This window comes from Hippopotamus amphibius, chromosome X (assembly GCF_030028045.1).
Source record: "Hippopotamus amphibius kiboko isolate mHipAmp2 chromosome X, mHipAmp2.hap2, whole genome shotgun sequence".
NCBI classification, from domain to species: Eukaryota; Metazoa; Chordata; class Mammalia; order Artiodactyla; family Hippopotamidae; genus Hippopotamus; species Hippopotamus amphibius.
The window spans coordinates 18,175,638-18,191,519 of NC_080203.1; the positions used below are offsets into that span (position 1 = coordinate 18,175,638).

The 15,882-nt window shown below is 41.3% G+C and overlaps 2 protein-coding genes across 2 annotated transcripts in view; one reads left to right on the forward strand and one right to left on the reverse strand.

Annotated features, from left to right (window-relative positions):
• Nucleotides 1–13,997, reverse strand: part of LOC130841381 (sorting nexin-18-like) — a 28,310-nt gene extending 14,313 nt beyond the window's left edge. Inside the window, 1 exon segment of the mRNA XM_057717563.1 lies at nt 13,862–13,997. Within this exon segment, the coding sequence (XP_057573546.1) occupies nt 13,862–13,997 (136 nt within the window).
• A 927-nt stretch (nt 13,998–14,924) lies between these two features.
• LOC130841889 (non-histone chromosomal protein HMG-14-like) lies at nt 14,925–15,451 on the forward strand. Its single transcript, XM_057718497.1, has one exon. The coding sequence runs from the start codon at nt 15,016–15,018 to the stop codon at nt 15,319–15,321; it is 306 nt and encodes a 101-aa protein (XP_057574480.1). The 5' UTR covers nt 14,925–15,015; the 3' UTR covers nt 15,322–15,451.
• Nucleotides 15,452–15,882: the final 431 nt, after the last annotated feature.

The window sequence follows — 15,882 nt, forward strand, 5'->3', positions numbered from 1 at the left end:
GAGAAATGCAAATCAAAACTACAATGAGGTAGCACCTCACACTGGTTAGAATGGGCATCATCAGAAAATCTACAAACAGTAAATGCTGGAGAGGGTGTGGAGAAAAAGGAACGCTCTTGCATTGCTTGTGGGAATGTAAATTGATACAGCCACTATGGAAAACAGTATGGAGGTTCCTTGCACAACTAAAAATGGAACTACCATATGACCCAGCAATCCCACTACTGGGCATATACCCAGAGAACACCATCATTCAAAAAGACACATGCACTCCAATGTTCATTGCGGCACTATTTACAATAGCCAGGACATGGAAGCAACCTAAATGTCCATCAACAGATGAATGGATAAAGAAGATGTGGTACATATATACAATGGAATATTACTCAGCTGTTAAAAGCAATGAAACTGGGACATTTTTAGACATGGATGGACCTAGAGACTGTCATACAGAGTGAAGTGAGTCAGAAAGAGAAAAACAAATATTGTATATTAACACATATATGTGGACTACAGAAAAATGGTACAGATCAACCGGTTTGCAAGGCAGAAATAGAGACACAGATGTAGAGAACAAACATATGGACACCAAGTGGGGAAAGCGGGGAGTGTTGGTGGGGGGGAATGAATTAGGAGATTGGGATACCTAATTGTACACTCTAAATACATGCAGTTTATTGTTAAAAATAAAAAAAATAAAAAGTTAAAAAAAACACCTTAATACTGCCCCTTACTCAATTTACTTAACTCTCTGTGCCTTGATTTCTTCATCTATAAAATGAGAAGCATAATAGTAGTACTTACTGCATAGAATTGAAGAAACAATTAATCAATACATATAAAACTCATATAACAATAGTTGGCACAGAACCGGCACCAAATAAATGTTGACTGCTATTAGTGGGAGCAGTAGCAGTAGGACATATTGCTACAGACATTACCAACTTTCTCAGGTGTTTTGGACCTATGATGAACTCTATATATTTTATATTTTTCAGTTATAAACAAATATTTACAAATTTCTACAACAAGTTAAAAGCAAGCCACAGGATACAAAGGTATCATGTAGGATTTGAAGCAAATGGAATTCTCAAATGCTGCTACTGAAAGTGAAGCTTGGTACAACCACTTCAGAAAGTTGGCAATATCTACTGAAGTTAGACATTTCTGTACCCTATGATCCAGCATTCCCTAGTTCCTTCATAGCCCTTTCCTTGTTCTCCTTGGTTCCATTACAACTAGAATGACCCAAGACCACATGAGAGACCTCTCTCACTCTCTCTCTCTCTCCTTTCCTCCCTTCCTCTCTCCCTCTCTCTCCACATTTCCTTTGTGTGGCCTTATATAATATCCATAGGCTGATAATTCCAAAATGTGTATAACTGGAGCTCTAACCAACTACAGATTCATATATTCAAGTGTTTACTCAAACTATCACGTTTAAAGCTGAGATCTTGCTAGTCTTCTTGTGTACCCAATTTTGCTTTCCACATCTCAAAAATGGAAACTCTACCCTTACTATTGTTCCAACAAAACACTTAGGAGTAACTCTTGACTCCACTTCCGTTCACACTAAATTGCAATCCATCAGCCGATACTTTCACTTCTACCTTCAAAACATTTCTAGAATCAAATCAATCCTTACAGCCTCCCCTTCTACTCATCTTAGCCAAGTCTCCATCATCTCTCATCAGGACTATTGCAACATATTCCTAACTTTTCTTCTCAATTTCACCTTTGTCCCGTATACCCTGTTCTCAGCATGACAGCCAGAGTGAACATCTTAAAACACAACTCACCTCAATATCATTGTTCAAAGCCCCCCAAAAGGCCAAATCCTTACAATGACCTATAAATCCCTATGTGGCTCACTTCCTTATTCTCCTCTTTCAGGTCTTTACTGAAACTTTACTTCCTCAGTAAAACCTGCCCTGAACACTTTACCTAATTTTTCAACCCATAGCTCCCTAGATTTATGTTTTTCCTTAAACTGTGATTCAGCAGCTTCAGGCCTAGTCCTAAGAATTTAGCCTTGACAAACAAAATCATAGGTTCACAAAAAGGCTTGTATAAGAATTTTTTAACAGCTTTATTCATAATAGCCAAAAGCTGATAAGAGCCAACATGACATTCAACAGGAAAATGGAGAAACTGTGATATACAAAATGAACTACAGACACGTGCAACAATGTAGATGAATCTAAAAATATCCTTCTGAGTAAAAAAAAGTATTAAACAAAAGAGTATGTATGTCTGATTTCATTATATACCACATGGAGGGCACTTGATAATAAAACAAAGTGTCCTTAATGGTGAGTGACTGGGGATAGTTAACTCCAACCAGTCATGCTGTGGCACATTCCATGGCCTAAAAATGGCAAGATTCTGCAAGGCCATTAAGTTGGCAGGATCACTGAGAAATGTAAAAAACTCTAGGTCAGGTTTACATGAAACATTTGTGGGAAAAATCAGCCCAGGTGTCCTTTATCAAGTGCAGAGATTAGTCCTAATGCTCTTGCTATAGTATAAATCTATAACTACTTATTTAATAATTTTGTAACCCTTTTTTCAGTTTTCAATAAACCCTTTTGGCAGCAATGAGATAAAAAATGAATGCATGTTTAGGAAAAATGAAAAATGAATTGATTTTCAAAGAAGGTCAATGAACACACATCTCGTCAATTCATCTGTGTTATGGACTGAACGTTTGTGTCCCCTCAAAATTCATATGTTAAAGCCCTGATCTCCAGTGTGGCTATATTTGGAGATGGGGACTCTAAGGAAGCAATTAAGGTTAAATGAGGTCATAAGGATGGGGCCCTAATCTGACTGGATTAATGTTCTTTGTAGAAGAGACACAAGAGTTTGTTCTCTCTCTCTCTCTCTCCCTCTCCCTCTCTCTTTCTCTGTCTCTCTGTCTCTGTCCCTCTCTTGACCTGTACACACACCAAGGAAAGGTCATGTGAGGACTTGGTGGGGAAGAGAGCTCTCACCCAGAAAGCAAATTGGCTGAAACCTCGATCTTGGACATCTAGAACTATGAGAAAATAAATATATGTTGTTTAAGCCGCCCAGTGTATGGTATTTGATTATGGCAGCCTGAGTAGACTAAAACAACATTTAGTCTGCCAACATTTACTCTCTACCATGGGGGCCACAGTGATATCACTAACCACAAGAAAGCCAGAGATCCAAATCTACTTAAGCATTTATTTATGATGTAGTAAATTTTTACAGAAACAGTGACCAAGGACAAGAAGTTAACATGGGAAACTGAAAAAGGCTCGTTTGCATATAATTCTATGACACATGACTTTTTTCTTTTATCAACTAACTGCTCTAACATAATTTCAACAGTGTTTTATTCCAATTTCTCTTAGGCACATTGGAAAACTGAAACAATATGTTATGGAGCTAATATGTTAGCTCCATTAGGAGAACTTCACAAACAGTTAAATGATGCCAGATGCTTTAAAGAGGAAAAGAGTTACGGAAATTCCAATAATGGTTTGAGTCCTTCCTTCTAAATCATGGAATCAAAGTGATAAAGAAAAAAAAACAGCTTCTGATGTCCAAAACTGTTCATAGCTACACTTCAATATTTTAACTAGCTGATTTGACTCACACAGCCAAGTCTTCTATTTTCCTGTTGTACATAAACAATCTCACAGGATACAGCTTCAGGTACTACCCTGAGTCCATGACAGAATGAAACAAAGCAAGGCCATTTAATAATTTTGTCAAAGCACAGAAAAAAACAAGACTACTATACCACCCACAAAATACCCAGTCACAGAACTGCCCCTGCTTTCTGACAGCATCCAACCTAGCGCTAAACCCCTGCTTCCTTAGACTCTCCCCCAAATCAGCTAACTAAACCTCAAATCCTATAATAGGTTCTTTCTAATACCCTCTTACTGAGACATGCCATGGGTCCCCATGGTGTATGTTCTCCCTCTCTGAAACAAGTCATCAAGCCAACTTGGTCTTTGGCTGAAGAGCATTGACAAAAGTTGTGAAAACTTTTTTTCTGGCAAAAGTGAACTATCTAATGCTAATATAAATGCCATTATAGATGCAGTTTACACTGGGGATAAAATTATTTGTTTTTGCAGTGCTAATACAAATACAAATTTGGAAAACAGTATCATAGTAAACCTAAGGTTGTTAGAAACTGAAAAAAAACTGATGGAGCAGAAATGTACTTGGAATTAGTTGTGGTGCAAGCATAATTCATAACCACATCCAAACATTTATAATGTTCAACCAATTGAAACCAAAACCATAGTTAATCAAAATTTAGAAGGTATGTGTGTGTGTATTTATATTTTCAAAATAACTGAACTACAAAACTTCTGGGGCAAAGTTAATACTGAATACAAAAGGAAAATGACTCAGCACAGTAAGTTTTCTCTTTTTTTCCACACTAGTTTTCTCTTTTTGTTGTACTGATCAGATTTCAGGTGTACTTGAGCCTCTGAAGGACTGCTGTGTAAATCAGCCTGTTTTAACATGGTAGTGATTTTTTTAAATGAGTATTTTCAATTTTAATTACAGTCTGTTTAAAATCAGCTGAAAATCTTTAATCAAAAAATTCAGGGACTTCCTAGGTGGCACAGTGGTTAAGAATCCACCTGCCAATGCAGGGGACACGGGTTCGATCCCTGCTCCAGGAAGATCTCACATACCTTGGAGCAACTAAGCCCATGTGCCACAAATACTGAGCCTGTGCTCTAGAGCCCATGAGCCACAACTACTGAAGCCTGTGTGCCTAGAGCCCATGCTCCGCAACAAGAGAAGCCACTACCATGAGGAGCCCGTGAACCACAATGAAGAGTAGTTCCCGCTCGCCGCAACTGCAGAAAGCCCATGTGCAGCAATGAAGACCCAACGCAGCCAATAAATAAATAAATTTATTTAAAAAAATTCAACACAGTGCCAAAATTCAGGTTTTAAAGCTTTTGGAGAATTACAATTGTTGATATAATGTTTGCAAAGAGAGAAGTGTTGAAATTTTTCCCTAGAAAAATGGAGGAAGGGAACAAATTGAACCATCAGAGCTCACATGGTGTACAAGCTTGAAATCAGATAATTGTAGTTGGGAACATTTCAGCAGGTGGCAAGAATCTTTGAATGTAGCTCTTATTTTGGATTGGAAACATTTCTATTGTCCAACAGAATGGAAGGAAATTAAGAAAACCTACAAATTTGCTGCTGGACTGCAATTTGATGAAACATTCAAAAGTTTCTATTAATGTATACAGAAGATTTTTTTTAGAAATAATTCTACTTTTGAAAAATTTATGACTAATTCTATTTTAAAGATCCAAACATAAAACCATAGTTAGTCATATATAAATACTACAAAAGCAGATTTAACTTTGATCGCTTGTAACACCCCCTTCTAGTCTCAAAAATGACTCAGTTTGGACAATAGAGGATACGGTCACCCGCTACAGCTAAAGCTGTAGTAGAGTGTGGCCCTGCAGCCTGACAATGAATAAATATTATTCATTAGGGGAATACTATTCATTAGTAGTTAGGGGAATAAATATTCCAACATTTCCCTGCCCACTCCCGTCTCCTGCTTCTGCTTTCCACTGGCCAAATCCCATCATAAGGATGTCAGCAGTTGAAGAACAGGGTCCTTTAGTCACTACAGAGGCATGCTGAAACAGGGAAGCTGCCTCTGGACTAAGATGACTGACTATTGGGCAATTCAAGGTGTAAAGGAAAGTCCAGAAAGGGATAAGAAGGCTATGTGGAACTTCTTTTTAATCTTTCAAGTGGATACTCAAGCCAGTATATTCTGAAAAATGAAGAAATAACCTTATTTGTGACCCCAGGCTTCTACTTCAGGTCACACTGGTTACACAAGGATATACAAGATGTTCTAGGACTGTATTCAGGCATGACCTGAAAAATACAAAAGAAATAGCAACATTGTGCCCTTGGTAGATGTCCCCACCCCAACGCTTAAGCTGAATGCCCAATTCCATTTTAGCATCCTTCACAAAAATCGTTAAGATTTATTGTTTCTGAGGGAATTCCCCCGTGGTCCAGTTCTTAAGACTCTCTCTGCCCTTCCACTGTAGGGGGTGTGGGTTCAATCCCTGGTCAGGGAACTAAGATCCCATGTGCTGCGAGGTGTGGCCAAAAAAAAAAAAAAAAAATCTGAGACCCATCACTGATGTTAACCATTTCCCATGAGCAACATTCATGGACCCAAACCCTCAAATCTTGTCTGCAAAACAAGGCTGATCACCACCATCTTGTGAGGCCGATAAAACCAAATGGGATTGGTTTTAAAACCTAGAAGCACCAATGAGACCATCTCCCACTGACATATAAACACATTCATGTTGGGCAAAAAAAGAACATACACACACTCAGTTTCTCACTCTCACACACTCCTCTCACACACGTGTGCATATATTTACTGCCCACTCACTCCTCAACCCGCTTACAGTTTTTTTTCATCTATACCATCCTGTTAGAACTGAACACACCAAGGTTACCTCAGAAGGTTCCTGAGAGGATTAAATCTGGTAGGGTAAACCTTGTACTTAACACAGTACCAGATTCTATAACATCTGAATCCTACTGGCATTTACAATCTCATTGCATATCCATTCCTCATTCAAGTCATAGGACACCTACTCACTACACTCCAGCCATCCTGCCCTCCCTTCAGTTCTGAGGACACGACAAGATTTTTCCATCAGGGCTTTTCCAACGTTTCTTCCCTTTGAAATATTTTCCCCAGCTGGCTCCTTCTTCTCCTTCAGGTCTCAGCTCAAGTGTCACCCCTCAGAGAGGCTTTCCCTAATCTGCTATCTATAGTAAACCTCACCTCACTCTACTCCCAGTTTTACTATCACAATGGCTTCTTCAAGTCCCAGAGAGCAGAAAACAATCTGTATCTCTTTTTGGGAGGGTGGGGGAGGCTTACTTGCGTATTGTCTGAGTTCTACCTCATTAGAATGTAAGTATTATGAAAGTAGTACCTAGAAGAGAGTGAGGCACTCAAGTATCTGTTGAATGAACATAAACAAGGAAAGAATATAAACGGATTCCCTGTTATGTGGAACAAAGAAAAATTAACACAATTTTTCCTTCTTTTAGATTCCTATTAGGTTTTAAATTATAATTGTTTTTGCCATTTTCATTGGGTTTTATAATCAGATTAAAGTGGTTAAGACTCCGTGCTCCCAATGTGGGAAACTAGACCCCACATGCCACTAAGATCCCGCATGCTGCAACTAAAAGATCCCACATGATATAACGAAGATCCTGCATGAAGCAAGGAAGATCCCGCACACAGGAAGATCCTGCATGCAGCAACTAAGGCTGGGCACAGCCAAATAAATAAATAAATAAATACTACCTCCCCCTGCCCATCCCCCCCCCCCAAAAAAAAACCAGCAGCTATTCTGACAATTCTGAGTATGGCTGGTTAAGTGCTCGGGTCTTCTTTTTCATCTACTCTCTCTTTCACCCTAGACAGTCTATTACTTCAATTCACTCAATTTATTTTGCAGCAGTAAAGCCCTCCACCTGTGCTTTGGGTCCCATCTTCTCTTTACAAGCAGGGACCTTGTTCCATCAGTCTTTCCTGCTCTCTTCTTCAGCTTTGACTAATCTCTTTGGCATTAAAAACATCTTCAAGTGTTTCCCATCCTGAGAAGATTTCTCCTGGCAAGGGCTACCATTGGTGGTGACTTCCTGCTGGCATGGTTATAGGGACCAAAATATTGCCTTTGGAGCTTAGCAATCACAGAGGCCTTTTCTCCTAGAATTAGGCATTTCTGACTAAATGGGTCTTAAAATCCTAGCTGCCACCAGACACTCATCTTTGGGGACTTCTCATTGGGCTTAAACAGGTACAATATTTTTACTTCTATTCATCTTTCAAAATCCAGCCTGGCAGGGAATTGCAGGGGTATAGTGTCCAGCTGGGAAAGCACCTCACCCAGGCAGCCTTCCCCAGTTCTCTCCATAGCACTCAATCATTCTCTCTCCTCTGCTCAGTAATGTATTTTCTTTCTTTCTTTTTTTTACATTCTTTTAATCACATTCTTTTAATGTCTGTCTCTCCCAATTAAACTATGAGCTCTTTGCGAGCAGGGTTTAATAAAGTCTTAGTTGTCTTGGTCTTGCCAATATCTAGCACTCTATCTTGAGCTGAGTTAAACTCAAATAGCATTAATAAATTATTGCTTTAGGCATAAAATAACAAAATGTTATACCTTATAATTAATGGACACACACACACACACATACACTGAAAGTGTTGGAGGAGGTTACTGAGAAGACATGACCACTGGCTGACCCACAAACTAGACCTGGGCAATTGGAGGCTCCTTATCTCTTCCATTGTGCTTGGAACACATGATCCACCCACCTTTCCCTTGAGAGAGTAAGGTATTGCTGAGACCATCTGGGTGGTATACGTGACTGAACCCTGTTAAGGCCTCTGTATAAACTGTTAAAATTCTGGCAGGTGGGTACAAAGATCTACTTATTTTATACACTGAAGAAAAGCATTGTATATTAAGTTCCCTTGCTTATTAAACCTGCTCACTACCCATCTGGAGTGGCCTGCCTCTTTCTAGGTCTCTCCTTGTCCTCCATGTACAGGGCCAGTTTGCAAGTCAACAGAAAAATACAAGGCTACATTCAAACCTTATTTTAAAGCTTTTGAATTAAAAAAAACAGTATCTCTATATACTTATTTTTTCAGTTAGATTAGAAGAAAGGCAATGCCTATATGAATGGAAAAATTACACAAATACTAGTAACTGCATCCAGTAAATGAAAATGCAACAAATGATACCATGAGCTTTTAAAAACATTATGCATCTGTCCCTTGCTGTACATCATTTTCAACTCCAAAAGTCCACCTCAAGTATTAGCCTGCAAATGAAGCCAAGGACAATGGAGAAGTAATGATAGTATAAAATCCTTTCACCAATTAAGCATGCCCCAAATTCGTCCCCAGAAATAATGCCTGTAATCATTTTCAAATGTAGTCTATAAAATTAAAAACTAGGTAGAACCTAATTTTAAATTTTTAAAAATGTAAATTGTACCTTTACAAACAACGTCTAGAGAGAAGTAAGTTGTGTGAGGAATGTAGTTAACACCTTCCATCAAAGAGTTAATACAGCCAAGTGAAACTCTAGTACAGCGGTCTGGAAGGCCATCATCATGGCAATTATCACAGAAAGCATCCACCTGTGACAGAAAGAAACAGCTACTCCACACATAACAAAAGTTTAAAAATCAGAAACATATGCTTAAATCATTGTTGTTTGAGAAATGGTTTAAACAACTAAAATAAACAGCGGTGAATATATTTCACCTGACAAACATACCATAGACATGAGATGAGAAAATAATACCTGAACTTCATATCTTTTTTATTTTATTTTTTAGAGCAGTTTAGGAAAACTGAGCAGAAAGTTCCCATATATTCCTCTCCTCTACCCTTAGCTTCCCCTATTACTAGCATCTTGCATTTGTTCAATTGGTACATTTGTTCAATTGATGAACTGATATTAATAAATTATATTTAATTAAAGTCCAAATGAGTGTTCATGCTTTGCGTTGTACTGTCATATATTTTTTAAACATGTCTGAAAACATTATTTGTGCACCAAGTTAAACTCACTGATCATATTAGATTCAAAGATAAAAGACATACTGTTCCTGCCCCCAGGAATTCACAATCAAAGGGGAGTAAAATACAAGAATAATAAATTCAAAGCAAGTTCTGACAATTGGTAAAAATATGTGCAAAAATTGGCTTCTGGGAATTCCCAGTAAGGAGAGAATTTAAGATTCAGAGACTACAGTGTCAATTAGTCCAATAAAGCTGAAGCATAATTCGATCACACCTATTAACATGGTGAATATCTGTACTGAGGAAATGGTTGCACAACTCTGTAAATTTACTAAAAATGTCATTGAACTATACCCTCAAAATCAGAGAATCTTTTGGTACGTAAATTGTACCTCAATAACGCTGTTTGTATGTTTTTGCATTCTGATAAAACCTTTTACTTTCTTTAAAAAATTTTCATTGGAGTATAGTTGATTCACAATGCTGCATTAGTTTCAGGTGTACAGCAAAGTGAATCAGTTATACGTATACATATATCCACTCTTTTTTAGATTCTTTTCCCATATAGGTCATCACAGAGTACTGAGTAGAGTTCTCTGTAGTATACAGTAGGTCCCTATTAGTTATCTACTTTATATATAGCAGTGTGTATATATCAATCCCAATCTCCCAATTTATCGCCCCCTTTCCCCCTTTGTAACCATGTTTGTTTTCTACATCTGTGACTCTATTTCTATTTTGTAAGTTCATTTGTACCATTTTTTTTAGATTCCACACGTAAGCGATATCATATGGTATTTGTTTTTGACTTAATAAGGCTGTTTTTAAAAAGTGATTAAAATGCATGTCTGTTCACCTAGCAATTACATTTCAACAAAAATATTTTACACAGGTGAAAAAAGGAAGTTTCGGGATAATATAGACTCTAATAATTATCATTGTAAACAACAGTTTCAAATGCTGAAGAATAGATACAAAATTTATATTTTTATAAACAGAAAGCACTACTACGAAGAAAAGAACAAATGTTCTACATCATCCAGTGAATTGGCCTTCAAATTCCACCCTACATCCACATACCACGTCACCTCAGAGAGATTAAAAAAATAGGAGCAAGGTTGGAAGTCCCCCCAGGAATAATGACGGTCCCCAAACTTATCTTACTTTGATTGCTTTCAATTCATGAGATGTTTCATCTTCCTCCACAACTTCAGTAACCTTTTGCCCAACTTTCAGAAGCACGTTGCCAGTCACAACATCACTGCTGAAGTAGATCAGCTCATCGATCAAGCCACAGTCACTACAGAGCTTTGTCATGACTCCCTGCACAGTTTTTAACTTGGTGTCACCTAAGAGATGAGTAAAGTAAAGGTTTCATTAATTAATCTAGAAGCAAACACACATTATAAAGAAGCCCTACCAGAGGAAGATATAATAGACAATGAACTAAATCTAGAAATAAATTGGGCTAGATTTGAGGTACATATGGCAATGATAGTAGAACATAGTGGTGAAGTGTGAAGGATTCGGGAGGCAGAAGGCTTAAGTTGAAACGCTGGTTCCTCTATTTCTTTGTTTGGCACAGCGGCTCCATGCCCAAGGCAGTGGAGCTCTAAGGGGAAGAACTCTGAGTCTAGGGCTCGACCGCCTGGTTTTGAATCACACAGCTTTTCCCCTTACCTAAATCTCTGTAACTCTGGGTTCATTTCTTAACCTCTCTGAATTTGTTTTCATCTGTAAAACCAGGGCAATGACAATGCCCAAAAGAGTGGATCTTAAATGTTCTTACCATAAAAAAGAAGATAATTATGTGAGGTGATGGAAGTATTAACTAACCTTATTGTGTAAACATTTCACAATATATACATATATCAAATCATCAAACTGTACACCTTAAACTCACACAATGTTATATGCCAATTATATCTCAATAAAGCTGGGGAAAGGACTTCCTAGGTGGGGCAGTGGTTAAGAATCTGCCTGCCAATGCAGGGAACATGGGTTCGATCCCTGCTCCAGGGAGGTTCCACATGCCATGGAGCACCTAAGCCCATGCGCCACAACTATTGAGCCTGTGTGCTGCAACTACTGAAGCCCTCACCTAGAGCCCATGCTCCACAACAAGAGAAGACATCGCAATGAGGAGCCCGTGCACCACAATGAAGAGTAGCCCCCGCTCGCCACAACTAGAGAAAGCCCATGTGCAGCAATGAAGACCCAAAGCAGCCAATAAATAAATAAATAAATAAATGTATTTTAAAAAAAGCTGTGGAAAAAAGGTTGTTATAAATAGTAACTGACACATACATGTCAACTGCTTAGAATTGTGAATGCCTCCCACAGGTTTGAGCTTGTATGTTTGTTGCTGTCATGGTATCTGCATCTAGACAGTCTTAGCATCCATTGTTATATAATTTCATTGTAATCAACAACTGCATCAACAGCAGATCTGGAAATTCTTAACTCACCAGACAAAGCACATAAAGAGATCTGGGGATTTAAATCTAGCCCAAATGTGCATCTGAATCACTTGGGTTTATTTTTTTGTGAACAAACACAGCAAGAAAACCATAATTTGGGATCTAAACCTAGAGAGCCAGCCTGCAGAGCCCACGCTATGAACCACTGTGCCTTAGGTGCTTGTTCAAAGACTTGGCTGAATTGACAAGGGGTGGCTGGGGAAAAACTTGATTATAATAGATTACGGAATCAGAAGCCAAGAAAATCCTGAAAATTTGAAAAAAAAATGGGTCAAATTTATTACTTTAAAACACAGCACTGGACTTCCCTGGTGGCACAGTGTTTAAGAATCCGCCTGCCCATGCAGGAGACATGGGTTTGATCACTGGGCTGGGAAGATCCCACGTGCCGCAGAGCAGCTAAGCCTGTATGCCACAACTACTGAGCCTGTGCTCTAGAGCCCACGAGCCACAACTATTGAGCCCATGAGCCACAAGTACTGAGCCCTTGTGCCACAACTACTGAACCCCATGCACCTAGAGCTCGAGCTCCGAAACAAGAGAAAGCATCCGCGCAGCAACGAAGACACAACGCAGCCAATAGATAAACAAATAAAATTATAAAAAGACAAAAACATAGCACCGAAGAAAGAGGAATACAAGAGAGGCAACTTCCACTCAAGCACATGAAAACTTGTCAAAGACTCTCCTGTGTCGTTCCACTGGTAAAAGGGAGGGTAATTAGTGGACGCTGCAGAGAGAGATGTCAGCTAACAGCTATGCAGCAGCCTCGCATCACAAACTTCGCTAAGATTCAGCCACCTCTGCGGGGCTCAAATTCCTCGAACTCCGCTGCCAGAGAAGCTGCAGGGAGATTCTGGCACCTGGAAGCCGGGGGCCCTGCTGAAGGAACAATGCTGCTCAAGAGCCGCCTCTGGCAAACTGCCACCCCGAGCCGGCGCACAGGGCACAGACTCCTGTGTGGAAGCGCCCGGGCGGGAGCGCAGAGGTCAGGGAACCGCTGTGGGGCCTCGGGTCCTGCTGAGACTGGCCTGTGCCCGCTCGTCCCAGCCTGTGTCTCCCTCCCTGACACCCCGCTGTCAAATGGACAACACCGCCACTTCTCTCTGGGAGTTTTTTGAGGATGAAAGGACGTGGATGCCCCCAGGCCCTGAGCCCAGCGCTTGGCACAGACAAGCACTCGGCCCACATGAGAATCAGTGCAACCAGAGCAGGGACACCACCCTCCCCAGCAAACCCTCTCCATTTAACAGATTCCCACCAACAAAACGACGCCTTCTCAGTGTCCCCCGAGTCATCCCCTCAGTGCCAGACCCTGGGGGCAGGTTTTTAGGGCACAAAGGCAAGCAAGTTAAAGGCGGCTCCTGCCCTCTGACGGGGACAGATACATCATCCATCCACTCGGCATCAAATACACGGGCGTTAGCGAAATAAAATAAGATTCACCCTTAAACTGGGGTGATACACTGTATCTGGAAAGGAATCTTCAGCACATTCTCATAACACATGCACAATATAAATTCCAAAGGCATCGGGAAATGCAAGGGTGAAGCACAGTTCCCCAGGGGCCTTCTCTGTCCACACCTTCTCCACTTTAGACTAGGGGGACATGTTCAGGGACTGGGGACGCCCCTTCCCACAGGGTGGTGCCGCCTGGGATACGCAGTGCCCTTTTGGGCTCTTGCGGCCTAGAACCAGGAGTGAGACGCACTGCTAAGTACAGGCGCGTCGGGGAGGGAAGGGATGAGTTGAGTACCTTCCAGGAGCCTCAGATGCTGCGCCCTCTCAGCCTCCGACGAGTCCACCCTCCTCCAGAAGGCAAGAGCCCTGGAAATAAACCGGAGCATGGTCCTGCCGTCAGGACGGCCTGGGTTCTGCGTGCAACTGGGCATGAGGGTTGCTTCTGTCTAAGCCTCCCAGCAGCACTGTGATCACAGCACCTGCCCAGGGGCCGTGCCTGCCCCTCTGCACCGCCCAACTTCTAGTCAGAGGCCCTCATAGGAGACTTGGCCAAGGCGGCTACCGAAGACCTTCCCTGTTCAGGTTGCCCACCCTCAGCCAATGGGGCCGCAGTGGGCTGTGTGGAGGCCACTGAGATGCCGTGGGCTGGTGGGCTGGACTTCGTGGCTCCTCCCACCACAGGCGAGAGTGGAAGCGTGGTGGCCAGCCCAGAAGTTGCTTCCAGTCTAATCCCTTTTTGCACCTCTTAGGGTAGAGGGTCTCATCTGTGGGCTTCTGCAGGGAGAGCCTGGTGCCTGTCTTGGAAGATGGCGCAGCAACTTGCCCAGAGGATGAAGGCAGGCTCCCAGGTGTTGAGCCCTGCCCCTCACGGCCTGAGTTCTTTTCCTTTGCCTCTGGGAGCCCTCCACCCAGCCACACCCCAACAGCCCCACCTCCTCACCCCTACACCCGCTCCACAGAGGGTTCAGTGGTCTGCTCTAAGCAAAAGCATCCTGTTCAATGTTAAACAATACCATCAATATTGTGGAAAAGCCAAATTTTCACATCTACTTGGGCCTCAGAATACAAGTTGTGCTCCTCTCTGCTTGAAAGCTGGGGCCAACTGTGGCTTTATAGCAAAGCACTCACGGTCCTGAGAGACTCTTTTTTAAGTGTGATCTGGAGATGAGGATGGCTAGGTGAGGAGGATCAGATGCTGTAGCACCATGCAAGGAGTTTGGATTGCATTGCTACTAGTATTTGGAGGGCGGGAGGAACCATGCAAACATGGTCATGTTAATAATATTAAATGAGGATCTGGATTGTCTGCAATGAACCACTCACCAAAAAAATCTGTTTCTAAAACATCATGTAGGGAGGAGCGGCAGCGGCCAGACAGCCCAGCTCCGCGAAGGCTCTCGGCGCGCCGCGGCCCGCAGGCACCCGGCACGCGGCCACCCCGCCGCCACGATGCCCAAGAGGAAGGTCAGCTCCGCCGAGGGGGCGGCAAAGGAGGAGCCCAAGAGGAGATCGGCGAGGTTGTCAGCTAAACCGGCTCCCGCAAAAGTGGAGACGAAGCCAAAAAAGGCGGCGGGAAAGGATAAATCTTCAGACAAAAAAGTGCAAACAAAAGGGAAAAGGGGAGCAAAGGGAAAACAGGCCGAAGTGGCTAACCAAGAGACTAAAGAAGACTTACCTGCAGAAAACGGAGAAACTAAAAACGAGGAGAGCCCAGCCTCTGATGAAGCAGGAGAGAAAGAAGCCAAGTTGGATTAATATCACACACCTGGTCCTCAGTGGTCCCTGTCTCCCTTCTTGTACAATCCAGAGGAATATTTTTATCAACTATTTTGTAAATGCAAGTTTTTTAGTAGCTCTAGAAACATTTTTAAAAATAAGGAGGGAATCACACCTCATCCCATTTTTTAAGTGTAAATGCTTTTTTTTAAGAGGTGAAATCATTTGCTGGTTGTTTATTTTTTGGTACAACCAAAAGATAGTGGGATATTGAATATGGGGGGCTTTGATTGTCTTGGGTGTCAGCTTAACATTCCATAGATGGGGGGTTAGCTTTTATATCCTATAATACGAAGCATACTAAATGGCAGTTTGGAGTCAGTTGTGCATTTAATGTCTTGAACACTTTAAATTGCTCCTCTGTTTTTGGTAGAATTGTTTCCTAAAGCAAATTACTCACTCGATCTTGGCTCTCCTGGTCAGAATTTTGTGCACCCTGTAACATCTTTCGTTGTGGTAGTCCAGTTCTTCTAGTAACTTTGTTAATGTGCTGTGAATGATTGACAATTGGAGTGTGTAGTGTATATGATATTAAATTGT